Source organism: Rousettus aegyptiacus, unplaced genomic scaffold (genome assembly GCF_014176215.1).
Source record: "Rousettus aegyptiacus isolate mRouAeg1 unplaced genomic scaffold, mRouAeg1.p scaffold_m13_p_13, whole genome shotgun sequence".
NCBI classification, from domain to species: Eukaryota; Metazoa; Chordata; class Mammalia; order Chiroptera; family Pteropodidae; genus Rousettus; species Rousettus aegyptiacus.
The window spans coordinates 45260842-45277755 of record NW_023416288.1 but is presented as its reverse complement, the minus strand read 5'-3'; the positions used below and the strand labels follow the sequence as shown (position 1 = coordinate 45277755).

Here is a 16914-nt window from a genome sequence, read left to right as displayed (position 1 = left end):
TAGCAAGTTACTAAAGCTTCTCTTTGTTATACATGTTTCTCCTGGAGCTTCCGCCACAAGGTGGGAGACCCTTCCCACCGGCCAGCCCTCCAGTGGGTGCAGGAACCGTCTTAAAACTCCATGACAAGGACCCAGGGAAGGCCAACCCCCCAGGCCCCCCAAGGGCATCTGCCTTGGATGGTGCTGGTTGTGGATTCTCTCTGTGTTTACCGGTCGCTGAGAACTGGAAATGCCGGGCACTCCCGGACGGGGCCCCCTCACCGGGGAGGGGGCGGTGGTTCCCTGGCCGGGCCACCCCCCATAGCCCCACAGAGAAGCGCTGTGAGCAGGGAGTTCGTTTCATGTAAGGGGTGACCCTGGGCAGGAGAGGAAAAGGGGAGTGATGCAGGGGCGCAGGCCACCTCTGAGTGTCGGTGCGTGCCCGGGCCCCAGACCACGCGGAATGCTGGAGGGGCGTTCGCGGTGCCCCCACGGGCCCGGGCCGCCCCACGGAGGGCGAGCGTGGCCCTTGCTGCAGCCTCAGGCCGATGCCCGGGGCGGGACAGACAGCACAGGGCCCGGCCGACCAGGGGCCTCCAGGCCACCCCCGCCCGGGGGTGGGGCGCCGGGCCGGCTGAGAGGACGCGGTGATCGGGCACGCGGTGCCTGAGGTGGGGCCTTGCCACCATGGCGTTAGCTTAGCTTAGGTTTTTATTTTAAATACAAAAAAGAAAAAAAAAAAGAAAATAACAAGTTTCAAAGATAAGAAGCCAACTCGCCAAATCCAAAGGCGGAAAAAGCACCTGGAGGCTTGGGAGTCAGTCGCCGGCCCCTCGCCGCGCAGCCCGGCGTTTCTGCTCTTCTCCGGGGACCGGGAAGGACTTCGCCAGTAGTGGCGACACCCGCGGTCCCGGGCCCGCGGCCACAGGGGAGCACGTGGCCGTCGGTGACGCTGCAGGCGCTCAGTGGAAGCTCGCGGGGGCGGCAGCCGGCCGTGCGCCGGGCGGGGAGGCTGCGTGTCGCGGCCCTGCGTGCACCGATCATGCCACACGCACTTCAGCGTCCAGCACGCCGCGCTGGGGCAGGAGCGGCGTGGAGCCTGGAGTCAACCGGGGTTGTCGCCCAGGAAGCCTGGGGGTGGGGTGGGGGTCGCCGGGCGGGGGGAGGGCGGGCCTGGGTCCTGGGCGCAGGGCCTCGCGCCTCGCTCCCCGGCGGCCCCTGAACGCCCTCCTGCAGCCTCAGGACGGCGCCGAGCCGTGGAGACCTCGCCTTCCCCTTGGACAGAAACTCGGGACGCTGGAGTTGAAACTAACTCCTCAGGGGCCGTGTGAGCAGTGGGCAGGGGTGAAGGACTGGAGCCGTGAGGAGCGCCCGGGGCACCGACCGCCTCCGCCTGGGGGCTGGACAGCAGGACGGGCGGGGGGCGGGGGGGGGAGGCACGCAGGACGGTCCCCGCCCGGCCCCCAGCCCACCCTGCGCTCCCTCCTGCTCAGCGGGCAGTTTTAGATTCGTGGCGAACTCGAACGCGTTAGCTTGCGAAGAATAAATGGAAAGAAATAGTTCCGAGCAGGGGCCACTTGAATGCGAAGTTTCGAGAGGTTATCGGTAGTTTTCTCTGAGAACGAGAGCGGTTCCCAGGCAGCCAGCGTTTCTCTTGGAAAACGGGGAAGAGGAGAAACTCTGTGTTCATTTCGAAACCTGTCTCCGGAGGGAGCCGGTCACCGTCTTCCTCTTCTGGCGCTTTTGCGACACGGCCAGGAGGCTGTGGAAACGCGGTTACGATGGGACGGGGGCCGCGCTGTCACAGGCGGCGCTCGGGCCTGCTGGAGGCATCTGGCGAGCGGGGCGGCGGGAGCCGAGGCTGCAGAGGGACAGGGTGGCAGGTGGCAGGTGGCAGGTGGCAGGTGGCAGGTGACAGGGTGGCAGGTGACAGGGTGGCAGGTGGCAGGTGGCAGGTGGCAGGGTGGCAGGTGGCAGGTGGCAGGTGGCAGCGTGGCAGGTGACAGGGTGGCAGGTGGCAGGTGGCAGGTGGCAGGGTGGCAGGTGGCAGGTGACAGGGTGGCAGGTGGCAGGCAGGTGGCAGGTGGCAGGTGACAGGTGACAGGGTGGCAGGTGGCAGGCAGGTGGCAGGTGGCAGGTGGCAGGCAGGTGGCAGGTGGCAGGTGACAGGTGGCAGGGTGGCAGGTGGCAGGCAGGTGGCAGGTGGCAGGTGGCAGGGTGGCAGGTGGCAGGGTGGCAGGTGGCAGGGTGGCAGGTGGCAGGCAGGTGGCAGGTGGCAGGTGGCAGGTGGCAGGTGGCAGGGTGGCAGGTGGCAGGCAGGTGGCAGGTGGCAGGTGGCAGGTGGCAGGTGACAGGGTGGCAGGTGGCAGGGTGGCAGGTGGCAGGTGGCAGAGTGGCAGGTGGCAGAGTGGCAGGTGGCAGGGTGGCAGCTGGCAGGCAGGTGGCAGGTGGCAGGTGGCAGGTGGCAGGTGGCAGCGTCCCAGGCCTGGCCAGTGGGGCCGGCTTTCCTCTGGGGAGCAGCGGAGGCCGCGGGTGGCGTGTCTCTGCCCCGCCCCCGCCTGGAGCCTCAGAGCTGCTCCCTGAGTCGCGGCCCGTGCCCCGCCTCCCCCGACCGCCGCTGGCCCCAGCTTCCCTGTCTCTGTCTGTGGGACGTCGGGGTCACTGTTCCGCGTCTCCCCTCCTCCGGCCCTCGCCGCCCTGACGCCCGACCCAGTTCTCATCGCGAGACCCCCAGGCAGCCCTCGTCCCCGCTCCCAGAGGCCCTTGGAGTCGGCCCACCAGGCACTGCCCCGGGGAGCCCCCTCCCCGCTTCTCAGCGGAGCGCGTCCTGCTGGGAGCTCAGACCCCGCGTCGCTGCTCCTGCCGAGCGGCCCCTCGGTGGATGCCATCTCGCCCCCCGAGGACGAGGATCTTGGCCGCCGTGGTCCCCTCAGTGGGGCTGGAGTTGGCGGCGTCCCTCTTGGCCCTCGCAGGCCGCAGGCTCCCGCGGTCACGCAGTCCCCCGGGCCAGCCTCCTCGTGCCTCCCTCAGCCTCCCCCAGCAGTGGGCTCAGAGCGCCTCATTTCTCAAGCGCGTTAAGCGCGGGAACCGGAGGGTCTGCACAGGTCGGCTCGGCCCGCCGAGGTCAGAGGAGCAGCACCCCGAGCTCTCATCACAGCCGTGCGCTCACCCAGCCTTCGCGTCATGGAGGCGTCTCGTGGCCGTGGGTGCACGGGCAGGGGAGAGAGCACAGGCTTCGGAGCCCCGGGAACTCGGGTTCCAGTCCCTGCCCCAGGCCCCAGCAGGTGACCGGGCAGGCCAGGTGCCCTCTCGGGTCCTTATTTCTCTCATCTGTGAGGCAAGGCCTTGCTGCGCCTCGGGGCTGCCTCAGGTGACAGGCGATGGTGACAAGGCCACGGTGCGGCCGGCGCCCGGGCCGCCCACAGCCACGGGCCTCGCTGGCACCGCGGTGGGACGGGGCGGGAGCCACTGTCCTTTCCACGCGTTTCCCCGTGCGTGACGTAAGTGACACTGAATCAGGAAACTCCAGCGAGGCGGGGAAGGGCGGGCGGGACCTCGCCGACTTCAAAGAAACATTGCCTGACTGAAGGACAGGACTTTCTGAGACGGTCTAATCCCAGGAAACCGCCGGCAGCTTCTGGGAACAGAGCGTGGCATTTGAAGGTCCTTCCCAGGAGACGTGAGTGGCGGGAACCCCGAGGCTGCTGAGTAAGGGGTCATCCCGGACGGCGGTGGGGTGCGGCGGGAGAGGGGGGCCTCCTCCAGGCAGACGGAGACGCGGGCCAGCGGGCACGGTTCTGACGTCACAGCCAGGATGCGGGGGGCAGGGGGCGCCACAGGACCCCCAGGTCCCCGGTGCTCAGAGATGGGGGTCAGGCCTTCCTTCCCCAGGCCTGACCCCATCGCCCCGGCCGGCCGGCGTGGGCTCCCGGCAGTGCCCAGCGCCCCACGTTGGGGGACACGGCGTGAGCCTAGCACCTGTCGAGCCCAGTGCCCTGCGTCCGGAATAACGAGGGGGGAGGGGGAGCAAAAGGGGCGGAGGACGGGGTGTCAGGAGCTGCTTTGGAGAAGAGCTGTGGCGTGCAGTGTCCCGGGAGCCAGACCTCAGCGCAGCCACAGCTCCCGCCTCTCCCTCCCCCGGCCTGCGCGAGTTTGTCGTCAGAAGCAGGGTTACTTCGGAGCCACAATCCTCACCCACAAACCTCTGAGGGCTGCACCCCAGTTAAGACAAGGAGGCGGACGCACTGCGCCGTGTTGACTCCTGGCACCCGTCTGCACCCCGCTGGCAGGGCGGGGCCAGGAATGGGGCTGGGGCGATGCTCGGGGCCCCGGGGACCACAGCCACCGTGCGCGGGGTGGCTCCGCGTTTCTGGGCTGCCTTCGTAAAGCCCTTCGTGGGAGGAGCAGGCTTTGTGCGCCATCTGTACAGGCCCGCACACGCACACGTGTGCACGCGTGTGCCTGGCTCACGTGCCAGATGCTTCCGCCCACCAGCCGGGTGGGACTCCCAGCCCCAGCCTCATGTCCACCCACGGCCAGCATGGCCACGGGCCACCGCGGCCTCGTACCCGGTCCCCTGGCTGGCTGCCTGGGGAGTATGGCACTTCCCTCAAGACAGGGAGCTGTGCCGTGGGCTCAGGGATAAGGGACAGTGGGCCGTGGGCTCAGGGACAGGGCACCGTGGGCTGAGGGACGAAGGGCAGGACGCCGGGGCCAGGGGCGAGGGGCAGGGCTGTGGCAGCTGGTGCCCTCTGTTTGCTGAGTCACCGTTTGCCTGGAATGCTGGCGGGGACTCCTGCGAGCCTGCAGCAGGGAGGGCCGGCCGGGGACCCACCCGCGGTGTGTCCCTGGGGAGATTACTTTATCTCTGGGCTCCCTGAAGCTGGGCCTGGGCCCCTGGAATTTCTGGGGCTTGACACTGAGCCATCTCCACACACAGGAGGGGCCGGCTGGGAGTGTTTGCCGACCCCGAAGGGTGCTGGGAGCACTGGGCCTCTGGAGGGAGGGGCCGGCACGGGGTTTGCGGGCCCGGCCCTGCCTCTGTGCATCCTCCCGCCCCGTGCCCCCTCCGGGTGTGACGGCCACCGCCCCGTGCCCCCTCCGGGTGTGACGGCCACCGCGCTGCGGGCGGCGGGGCAGCCCGACACTGTCGCCGTGTGTCCTCGCGGCCTCCGAGCTGCCTCTGGCACACTCTCTTTTGCACGGACACCGACAGCTCGCCCTGTCGCCTTAGCGACAGTGTGCCTCCGGGAGGGCCACGTGCCGACATGCGCATGCTGAGCGCCGGCTGGGGCAGAGGCCTGGCTTCGCGGCCCTCGAGCGGACGCTCCGGCCGCGGGCAAGCTGGCCAGCCCCGCGCCCCTGCCCCGGACGCCGCCGCCACGGAACACAGGCTGCTGTCCCCTTGTCCTGCGGGGCCTGCACACGGCGGGGTGGCCCTCCCCACACGCTGCCGGCCACAGAGCTGCCCAGGCGGCCACCGCCCCGCGCGATCATCGTGTCCGCGTCCCGTGTGCAGCCCGACTCACTCGGGGGCGTTTTCCTGTCTTCCCCGCGTGACCCCGAGCAAATGTCCCTCGTGGGAATGAGAACCGGAATGGAAAGCCTGGACGGAGCGCGAGTCCCCCCGTGCCCAGCACCTCCCGGCCCGCCGGCAGCCCCGGCCTCGTCGCCGCGGCCCGCAGAGGCCCCTTCCTTCTCTCTCCTCAGAGCTTGAGCTGAACCTTCTCACTCTGTGCTTGTTTTTCCGTTTTCTTCTCTTCGTGATTTTCTTTAGATTATAGGAGTGGAAGGTGAATTTTAGAAAATTCATCTTGACATTTCTGCGTGCTCGCCGTCTTTAGAGTAGGCAAATAAGGTTTTTACCGCCCCCCCAAAAGTATTGTTCTTCAAAAAGTAAGGACAGTACATGCAGAAAATGTCCCCAAACCTGTCCTTTAACTCGTTGACTGTCTCGCCCCCAAACCGCGGAGCCCCGTCTCGGGTCGGGAGCTCTGCCGATGGCAGCGAGGTGACGGAAGCCACGAGCCCGCGCGGGGTGGACGGTCACAGCCCACCGCGCTGCGGCGTGCCCCCGGGGTCGTCCGCCTCCGTCCGTCTCCCCACCGGACTACAGGCTCATCCTTCGGGGCCGGCTCCATCGTCCTTAGTTCTGTGCGGGAAGTTTTCATCGTGTCAATAGAATGTAAGCAAAAGCGGCCCCCTCCCCAGCCGTGCCAGGCGCGGAGGGGGCAGGGACTGGCTTTGCCCCGAGGTGGCCACTTCTGTTCGTGGTCCGCTCCGAAGGCACAGGGGACAGCTGCCACTTCGTCGCGTCCCTCTTGAAGCACCCAGAGCTGTCGCACGCCGTGGCAGTTAGCCCGCAACCCTGAAGGGGGGCTCTGGAGAGCAGGCGAGCACCCAGCAGGGGTGCTGGGGGGGCCCCTGCATGGGCTCGGGCGTCTGGGCCCAGGAGCCCCCCTGAGGGCGTCTGCCTTTACTGTCATCACCTCACGAAGCCTCGTCCTCGTGGAGCTCTCGGTCGACGTTTGCTGGTGGCAGCTGATCCCACAGCCCCGTGTTGGGGGGGGCATCACTGCCATCTCCGGCTTCGCACTGGGGAGAGGGCTGTGCCGCGTCCCGTGAGTCTCCCCGTGGACCTGTCCCCGGCAGTGGATGAGGACGCTGAGGCCCAGCATGCTTGGCACTTGAGCCCACTGCAGAGCTGGCCAGGGTCCGGGGCGTGGGGGACAGACAGCATCCCGTGACCGGCAGCCACCCCACCTCCCGCTCCTCAGGGGTTCCCAAGGCAAGCCCGCAGGGGCCGGAGCAGCCGCGGGGCGGACATGGCTGTGGAGGGAACAGCCCAGGCCTGTGCAGAAGGCAGACCGGCCCCAGAGGCGTGGGGAGAAGGAGCCGGCGTGTCGTGAGCAGCAGGGCAGGGCTGACCGCTGCGGGGCGAGGCTCGCGGCCGCACTCCTGAGCTCTGAATCTGCCGGCCAGGCCTCAAAGCGGCCTGTGTTTCAGCTTCCTCTTCTGTAGGTCAAGAACCGCAGCACCTTCTGGGGCGAGCGGCAGGATATGCTGACTGGCGCCCCCTTCCCCAGGTAACACCCAGAGCCCTCACCTCGGGGGTGCTTTAGTGACCGACGTCTACCCCAGAAATAGCATGTGCGGAGGAATGTCAAGAGGACCTGGATCTGGCACCTTTGGGGACATGGCTGGCTGGCTGTCCAGCAGGAGCCCGGCCCTGCGCACGGCCCCACGTGGGGGCGGGGGGGCTCGGCCGTCTCTCCGTGTCTCTTCACTGCCTCTGTCGGGGACCCTCTCGCTCATGCACTGACCGAGCTGGGACGTCGGTGCATGAAATGCACCACGAAGGCCACTGCCGGCCTCTCTCGCACAAGCTACGAGAGAAACGGCCCAACCGCCACCCGAAGGCCAACACAATTTAAAGAACTGGAGAAAAGTCGAATGCCACCGTATTTCTAAATTCCCCTCAATGCAGATATAAACGCGTTTGCTCCCAGAAAGTGATCGGGGTCCTTTGCCTTGAATGTGGAATGAACTTCCTCCCTCCTGTTTTGAAAATCTCAAGCGCGTTTTCACGCGCCCCAAGGCGGCAGCACGAGACGTTCACACGCACAGCTGAGTGCTAACCCGGAAGTGCGGTTCGTGGGCAGTTTTTTTTTTCCCCCCAGAAGATTCATTGATTCGGCAATCTGAATAGGACTCAGAATCTGAGGGATTAACAGCATTTTAGATGAAAATGTTAATGGCAATTTAAGGAACGAAAATCCCTGCCAAATGAACTCAATTTGCTGCTGATAAGAATCAATTTCATGAAATTTGGGAAAAAAAAAAGATAAATTGACTCTTTTGCTGCCCCCTCTTTATGAAACAGTGACCTAAAAAGCTGAGTGGCATTTGCCGAGGGAACGAAGGCGAGGCCGAGCCACCCGCGGAGTGGCCAGTTCCCGCCCGCTCGGCGCCAGCTGCCAGGACCGGCGAGAGGCTCAGGCCGTCTGCACGGGGAGGCCGTGTGTTTGCCGCGCCAGCTCTAACATGTCAGCCGGCCGCGTCGTCAGGTTTGCATGTTTACGTGCCAACCGCCTGAGGACAGAACCCAGAGCCGCCTCGGGAACCTGGCGTCCTCTGTAGACGTGGGCAGAGGCGCCTGCTCCGTAGGCCCATGGGCGGCAGAGGCGGGTTCTGCACAGGGCCTCGGGAGGGCCTGGTGTTGGCGGGGCTGCTGGTGACTGCCTGGTCCAGGTGCCGGACAGGGACAGGGAGAGGCAGGGCAGGGCAGGGCAGGGCAGGGCGAGCCGCCGCGGGCCCCTGGGGTGCACAGCGACCTGCCCACGCGGGCACAGTGCCCCCCTTTCTCTGAGCTTGCCGGCTGCCGTGTGCACGAGCACCCCTCAGCTCGGCCTGGGCCTCGTGGGCAGAAGCGGGTGGCTCTGTGGCCACGGCCACGCTTTCTTAGAACTTCCTGTAATTTTTAGGGAATCAAAGATTAAGGGACAACATTTAAAAGTTAATCTGCCTTACGCTTGGCAAAGAACTGATTCTCCTGAGAAAGGTAAAGATTTGCTGTCCCGTGACACATCGTGACGTTGTTTACATTGCGTGGTGCATTGTGGGTGCCGTGGGAAGCATTGTGGCAAATGGCGGGTCCGAGGCTTGCGCTTTGAGTGCCCGAGACCCGTACCGCCCGCACTAACGGGGCTGGATGCGTTGCTTCCAGCTCTAGCCCTGAGCCCCTGTGCACGTGGGTCACGGGGGACGCGGACGGCTCCGCTGCTCCGTCCCTTTCGCGCACACGCCGCGGCCGTGCAGCCGGAGGGCTGTGCTGGCACGCAGGCCTCACGCCAGCCCCGTCATTTAGACAGAGGACGTCACGTCCTGCGCCGTGATGCCCGCTGTAGACCTCGCGCTTACCTTCTGATGCACCTTCTCCCCCCACCCCCCCATCACCTGAGACAGCCTCGCTCCCACGACACAGCAACCGGGGGGCCCAAAGCTGATGGAGACCTCTGTGCAAACGGCCACCCTGCGAGGTCGCCGGGGTCAGCACGACACGGCCAGCAGCCTGCGGGCCCTCTTGTGCGTGGGCGCCCTGGCAGACCTGCCATTTCACCGGCCACATGCTCTGGCCTTTCCGTTAGGTGTGGGCGGCCAGGGGACGGCGGAAGCAGAGGAAAGCTGAGCGTTCGTTGGGACGTGATGGAGCCAGTCAGTTCGAGCAACAGCTCGGGAGGCGCCTCCCAAGCCGCGACGGCCCGTTAGGCCCGTTGTCCCGGGATCGTAATACGTTCTTCGTGGGGGCGGGGGCGCGTCTGTGGTCAATGTTTGGAAAACGGGCTTGAGCCCAGTGCGACAGGACACCACGTCCTCGCCCCGCTCAGCCCGTGGCTGTTCCATCACGTTTTGGTCAGGACCCACACCGTGCGCACAGCAGACGGCCACTGGGCTGGCCCCGTGGGACAGAGGACTCCGTGTGCGTGTGCAGCAGCCACCACGTCCTAAAGCACAGCAACCCCGGGAAGCCCTCGGGGGTCCGAGGTGGCGGAACCTTCCTGAGGACAGCTGACCTGCGATGCCCACAGGAGCCTGGTGGCTCTCGTCGGGGAAAGCACGGATCTCCCCCGCCGCGGCGTTGCGCGGACGTTTTCTCATTTCCTGTGAACACTTTCTAAGAACGGGCTGAGCCGGTTCTGCTGGACGCTTCTCGTCCTTCTAGAAGGGTCTGGCGCACCAGCGGCGGCTCCCACGCTCTGTGCGCCCCGGCCGCTGGCTCTGCGTTCTCACCGCGTCACCTTTTCGGTTGTCACTTCGAGGGCTCACAGTAGCAGATCAGTAGCCAAATGACGGTTTCGAGCAGTAATACGCTCTTTTTAAAAATTAATCCTTTCTCGGAAGCTCTGCCTGTGTCTCTCAATCGATGTCACAATCCAGCTTTCTCTCTTTTTGCTTCTTTATTGCAGTGGCATATGGGGCCGATGGCTTTAGGGATTTTCATGCAATCATTCCCAGCTCTTTCTCTCGTAAGTATACGCTTTGCTTCTAAAACGTGGCGATGTGTGTTTGTGCCGTGCATGGTTTCCGTGGTGTGAACGTTGCTAGTGCATGCGCGTCCACCTCCCTCCACACGCGACAGAATGAGATAAACACTGACCACTCTGCTCCTCGAACAGCTGCCGTCGGGGGCGCCACTTAGAGTGCCCTGCGACTCTCCGGACCGTCGGCAGAGGTGCGGCAGAGCGCACGGCCTCCGCGGGGCCCCGGAGCGGCGGTGCGGGCAGACGCGACGTGGACGGGGCGCCACCCCGCTTGCCTGCTGACCAGTCCTGTTCCCAATGTGCAGTCGTCCCCTTTTTACTGAGTAGACGATGAAATGGCCACAGTTTCTGTCGCTGTTAAACAGCTCGGCACGTTTTCAAGGCGACATGTCCAGTTTTGTAGGGCAGGAGAAAGCCGCACGCTTCCCCCCTGCTGCTCTAAAGTGTTCATTTCAGAGCCCAGACGAGTCCCGGGGTCTCAGGCCGTGGGTTTGCGGGGCGCGGCAGGCTGCGCCAACGCGCTTCCGACTGGAGCCCGTCGGGGCTGCGGAGCCGAAAGCACGTCTCATTTCGCTCTTCTCTTTCAGGCTTCGAGCGATGGTAGATGAGCAATATATTTGGGCCACAGCCTCGAAGGCGCGTTTTGAGGCATGGAGGCTACTCGTTAGCAATGTGTAGACAGTGGAGTATTCAAAGCGACGCAGGCTGGTGTCTCCGTGGGACAGAAGCCCACGGGGCCCGCCTCAGCGAGCTGTCTTGCACTGTCACACTGCGTCAGGGCACAGGTCACACTCGCGGATGCTGCGGCAGGCTCCGGCCTAGATGCTGTCGGGAACAGGCGAAGCTCCGCCTGTCCTGGTCATCGGAAACTCTGGGCTCTAAAGCGGTCAGCAGTGTCAATCCTAGGAGACTCTTTCCTCCCACGCTGGACGGTCCAGTGCATACTGTCATGGCGACCTTTCTCTCACTAATCTTCCTGTCACCAGCTGTCAAACACCAGCTCAGTGTGTACTCCTGTGCATACGCATGTGTCGACGTAAATGTTCATCTGTGTGTGTGTGTGTACATGTGCTTACACGAGTTCATAAAGCACTAAGGCACTAGGGCCGAGGACGAGTCGTAACTCGGAGGCGAACCGTCGCAGTGTTGAAATGTCGCAGAGTCGGGTGTACCTCAGTCAGGTGCGCCTCAGTCAGCGGACACAGCCTAGGACGTGCTTCTGTTAAACCCGGGGAAGTTTAGCTCACGCGTGCGCCGGTGTGGAAGCAGATCCGTGGCGAAGACTTTGGTGCCTGATAGCTGTCCACGTGTGAGGAGGTGTGAGGCTGGAGTGGTCACGGGACGGAGGCTGCGTCTGATGCCCTGGCCGTCTGCGCGCTTGCACACACGGGCTCACGAGGCGTTGCTACCTCTCCTCCCTCTCCCCCAGGTACCCAAGTTGTAGCTGTCCCCTAGGTACAAGTGGCTGTCCCCCAGGCCGGCGTCCCCACCAAACAGCAACCCAGCTGTCCTGGGCCACCATCCCCACCTAGTGGCGGCGGAGGGGAATCTCCTCCTCACCCCGCACCACTGTCCCCTCTGAAGAATTGCAAACTTGAGTCATGTGACCCTGTCTACCTTCTCGCCCAGATTGCCGTCCCTCGTTGCCTGAGGCAATGTAGCTGGTTCTCTTTCTGCACTTCCTCTTTTCCCTCTTCTTGACTGAATTCCATTTAAAGGCCTAAAACATCGAATAAGGTAAAAATATTCCCAGGCACACATCTTGACAGAAAGAAAAACCCCTACGTTTAAAATGACATGAGTCATGACAGATGCTTTTAGTCACCTTTAAAATGCTTAAAAGTGTTCATAAACCTCTTTCGAGGAAGAAAACACCGACGTATCGCCTCTTCATCTCAAATTTTCATTGAACTGTCCCTCATTCAAGATATAACTTAAGTATATTTATTCCTTTTGATTTTTACTGGCTATTCGCCAGTATTGCAGGAAGATTTCTTTCTTCAATTTTTTTTATTTAAAATATTGAGCATTTTAAACTTTCACAGCCTAAGCTGATACTACATTGGCAATTTCAGAATATCTTTTCTATGGAAAAAGGCAGCCTGACTAGCAAACACGCACCTGACCAGGAAAAGCAGACCCACATTCTGAAAGGGGGAAGAGAGCGAAGAGGCAGCGTGGCCGGCCTGTGGGCGGGGGCCGCCCTGCGCGCTGTCCCGGTCCTCTGCGTTAGGACGTGCGCTCGTTCGTGACGCCCACGAGGCTCAGCAGCCGCTGGGCGCAGGCCCGCTGCCTCCGCATCCTCCAGCTTTGCCTGCATGCGCACGCCCACCTATGCTCAGGGGCCCGGGGGCCCCCTTAGGACTGCGGTGGCCTCTAAAATACGCAACGAACGTGTTTTATTTTGTCCTCATTTTAAGCGGCCCCTGAGAGGGAAAGTAGTTTCGACTCTGGGTTGAAGATATGCACTCTCGACGTGAGCCTTGCTGACTAAGTAATAAAACCAGGTCTATGGCCACGCCACCCTGAACACGCCGGATCCCGTCTGATCTCAGAAGCTAAGCAGGGTCGGGCCTGGTTAGTACTCAGATGGGAGACCACTAGGAAGACCAGGTGCTGTAGGTGTAAAAAATAAGGGATTGTAAGCGGACAAGGTCCTTGTAAACTGTGAGGGCAACCAAGGGTTGCCTCACCTCAAAAAATAACAATAAATTGGGCCCCTGCCAGTGGAGGGGGTGCAGGACCCCCGAGCGGGGTCCGGGGCGAGGACACACTCCGGTCTCAGCCAGACACGCTCCACATTTAATCAGCGTGGGTTGGCGCCTCCCTGAGGTTGAGGCACCTCTAAGTGGAGGCGGACGTGGAGTTGCAAAGCAGCTGTGAGCCTGACCCCTGCATTCGAGGAGGGAGAACCGTTTCGTGGAAACGACACAGGTCGAAGAGACTCTGAGCCCCAGGCTCCGGGACCCTGTGGGAAGCCCCGTCGAGCCCCCCGCTCCTGGGTTCTCTTGGGGTGGGGCCGGGATCCGGTGGGGGAGCTCCTGCACTTCCGGGGCCCCTCCGGTCACGGGTCGGGGGGACCCCCACCCGTGGACCCCCACCGCCGTCGGTTCGCGTTCCCCAGGGCTGCGAACAAGGAAACGTGTGGATGACACACATAATCACCTTGAGTGTGACTTAAAGGGGCGGGTGACGTGGCGGGTGGCGGTCACCATGGCCGGTGGTCCCGGCCCCTCGCCCCATGTGCGTCTTCTCCGAGAAGCTGGTCTGCCCCTCACGTCACCAGCCCTTCAGCCATCGGGAGAAATCTACAAAGTCCTGGCTTCATTTCAGCATTCACGGCCACCACAAAATGAAAAGGGGTTAGAGGGGCCCAGGCCCAAAGAAGGCCCAAAGATTCCGAACCTTTCAGGAATCTGCGGCCAGAAACCTGAGCATGACCCGCTGAGTTTTGTCCCCGAGCTTGTTAGTTAATGCTCGAAGCCAGGCTGGGCAGCGTGATGGGCAGAAGTCTCTCGGGCCTGACGGCCGCTCACGGGAGATTCTGCCAGACAAGGCCATGGCCCCAGGGCTTGGGTGACGTGATCGGTGCTCACCTTCGGCTGTGAGGGGCCCGTCGGGTGGAGAGGGTGTGGGGTGGCCTCCCCTGACCCCAGGGGTGCCGCGAGGCTGTCACTGAGCCCCTGGTGACCTTAACCTGCTCCGAGCGAGGGCCCCATACAAGGTGAGGTTTTAGGAACGGCTTCCTCACGCTTTCTCAGACACTGCCACCCAGACCTGCGGAGGGGGCAGGCAGGAGGGCCCCAAAGCCAAGTTCCCTGTCGGAGGCCCTCACGGCCCCCGCGAGCCGGCATGACCACGGCTCGGGGCCGCTGTCCCCATGGGGGCCGCTGACCCGCGGGGGCCGCTGCCCCGGCACTGCCGCTCCTCCGTGGTCGTCTTTTTGCCCCTTGCGCTGCTTCGTTTTGTTTCTGTGATGACACTGAGTGGCCCCCTGTATTGTGTCTTTCAGCCAGTAATGTTAAAGTTGAGGCTCAGAGTGACGAAGAGAATGGGCGTGCCTGTGAAATGAATGGGGAAGCATGTGCCGAGGACTTGCGCGTGCTCGATGCCTCGGGAGAGAAAATGAAGGGTCCCCACAGTGGCCAAGGCAGCAGAGCCTTGTCAGGAGCTGGAGGCATCCGACTTCCTAACGGCAAACTAAAGTGTGATGTCTGTGGGATAATTTGCATCGGCCCCAATGTGCTCATGGTCCACAAGAGAAGCCATACTGGTAAGGCCTGGTCCCTCCGCCAGCCGCCCCGAAGCGGCCGGCGGGCACGGCAGGCGGGGCCCCTCCTGTCCTAGCTGGTGTCCCGAGGGCATGTCGGCAGGACGGCCGAGCTGCAGCAGCCGCGAGTCCCAGCAGGGCACAGCGTCCTTGTCCCAGTGACGTGGGGAGGGTGTCCGAGCGTGCAGCGGTCCCGCCGGTGCGCTAAGCCACGAACAGAGAGGAAGCAGCAGCCTCACACGTGCGGCCACGGTGTGTGTCCTCTGCCGCCCCCACGCTGCCAGGCAGCACGTGCCAGGTGCCCCCCCGCCAAGGAAACAAGGCAAAACAAAGTGAGTCAATACCCTGAAACGCAGGCTCGGACTGTCCTCCGAGAAACCCTGAGCAAAATGCATTTTTTTTTGCATGTTCAGACCAGCAGGGCTTGATCCTCAGAAGCGGGGGTGAACGAGGGACGAGCCTCAGAGGCTGTCCTCGGAAAGTGTGCAGGTCAGTCGGTCCCCGGGCGCTCGCCCTCCAGATGATGCTCTGAACGAGTCCGTAGGATGGCCCCTAGTTGTCATCTCAAAACTGGCAAAGAACTTAAGAGGCAGACCTCTCTCTGTCAGAGGCTTTGGGAGGGTGGGAGAGCGTAGTGTCCGGGGCCCCCAAACGAAGGCAGGGCCACAGCGTCGAGCCAGCTGGGTGCGCCCGCGCTCCCGCGATGCAGTCACGTGGGGACGGCGAGGGTCGTGCCACAGGTCTGCCCCCCCTCTGTGCCCCAGACCAGGTCCTGGGGACTGACGGGTCACACGCTTTCCCGCCCGAACCGTCCCGACACCACTGACGCCGCCAGAGCCGCTGCAAGGTGCAGCGTGACTGAGGGGTGGTTCCCCGTGCGCGTGGAAACCGTCCTGCCGGAAATGCGGGCGGAGCACGACACGCTCATTAGCGCTAGTGGCCCCTGACCCTCCGAACAGAAACCGTGGACGCCCTGAGGCATCGCCACCCAGGGGGTGGCTTCGGCAGGCCATGGTCACCAGCGCCTGCCCCCGCGGCCCCCCGGAGGGAGAACGCCCCACGCAGATGGAGAGCGTGCTGTACACACAGCGACCGCGCGTCTCAGGGGGTCAGTCTGAGGTGGGGTCGAGCCGACCCAGGGCCACCGGCCGTGACGCGGGGATTCTGAAAATTCACGGCGCACAACGGCCGCGCAGTCCGGAGGGGCCGGTCCCGCAGGCGCAAGTATTCGGCCCGCCCCGGGGCCGTCTCTGCAACTCCGTCTTCCGTTTGTGATTCATCGAGAACACCGTGAAATATGCTCCTTCTCAGTCAGCCTTCATTTTCAATAAAAATTTGACTTCTGAGATTAAGCAAAAATTTGCTTTTCCTAATAGGCTCCTTTAATCCTCAAATTATCCGGTGAAATAGACCCGCCACACGCGGCTGTGAGTAACGCAGGCGCCCGCTCGTAATGAGGTGGAAATTAACGCGGAGGCAGGTCACGCTGTGACAGACACTCGGCAGCACACCCCGGGAGGCGCTCGGGGTCCCTGACGGGGGGACGCGCCCTCGCCAATGAGCCGCTTTCCTGCTGATCCCGAAAAGCCTGGCGAGGCGGCGGAAACGCTCTCGAATAAATCAATATTCGATCAATGAATCAAATTCTGGCATCCGGAGTTGCCACAACGTAATGACTGCCTGCCCGGATGAAAATAACTGCGTTTAGTGGACAAGCCTGCCAAGGACAGACACGGAGTCGCCCCGGCCGTCGCTGCCGGCTCCTCCCCGCGAGGGGCCGCTGCGTGCCGGCTCCTCCGTGACAGCCAGACAGTCCAGAGATGGGGACAGACCTGTGGCTGCTGCCTTGACTCTTATTCAAAAAAAACAAAACAAACAAAACAAAGCTGGACCTCGGACCCCGCGGTCTGTCTGCACGACGCGTTTGCGCCCGCACGCGGCGGGCGGGGAGGGCCGCAGGTCGACGCAGAGTGGCGTCGGCCGGGGAGGTTCGGGGAGCCCGCCGCGCCCCGAGGTCTCTGCGTGCGGAGCATTTCTAGAGCAGCGCTCCTCTCCCTCAGCGGGTCCTGCGACCACGCGGACGGCCACGCGGCCCCCAGGGGCGCTGGCGACGCCCGGCACGCACGTGTCGGCGCCCGGCGGGCCGTCACCACGCCGCGCGGCCGCCGGGCCAGGGCTGACGTGCCCCTCTCAGCCACGCCGGCCCCGCCCCGCCCCCGCAGTGACGTGATGACGTGTCCCACGCAGGTACGCCGGCCCCGCCCTCGGCCCGCGCTGCCCCTGCAGTGACGTGATGACGTGATGACGTGCCCCACCCCCGCGCCCTCGGCCCGCACCGCCCCCGCGGTGACGTGGTGACGGGGCCTCCGCTGCCGCGTCCGCACGGTTTGCAGAGGCCGCCACGTCATTGCCCTCGTTTTGTTGCACAGCTTTACCTGCCTTTTTAATTTTACTTATTTTTTATTTTTTAATGCGAGGGTAGGGCTGACACTTTCCTGCCGGCCCGTCCGGGTTCCCGTGAGCCTCAGAGGCAGGGCGGCGGGGAGGGGCAGGGCACGTGCCGTGCAGCGTCGTCCTGCACGACGGCGTTTCTGACAGTCGAGGTCGAGGAAGGTGTCCGAGCCG

The 16914-nt window shown here is 63.7% G+C and overlaps 1 protein-coding gene and 1 pseudogene across 19 annotated transcripts in view; both read left to right on the top strand.

Moving 5' to 3' along the window:
* IKZF1 (IKAROS family zinc finger 1) overlaps positions 1–16914 on the top strand; it is a 72779-nt gene that overhangs the window by 39562 nt on the left and 16303 nt on the right. For 11 of the 19 annotated variants that reach the window (XM_016147917.2, XM_036230523.1, XM_016147909.2 and 8 more), the window contains exons 4-5: positions 9945–10004; positions 14032–14292. The exons of 3 other annotated variants lie outside the window; for them this stretch is intronic. In XM_016147917.2, the coding sequence (XP_016003403.1) occupies positions 9945–10004; positions 14032–14292 (321 nt within the window). Of the gene's footprint in view, positions 1–9944; positions 10005–10028; positions 11449–14031; positions 14293–16914 lie in introns of those variants that run through there. 5 more of the 19 variants (XM_036230526.1, XM_036230527.1, XM_036230528.1 and 2 more) reach the window with 5 other exon arrangements.
* Positions 12527–12644, top strand: LOC118610822 (annotated as a pseudogene).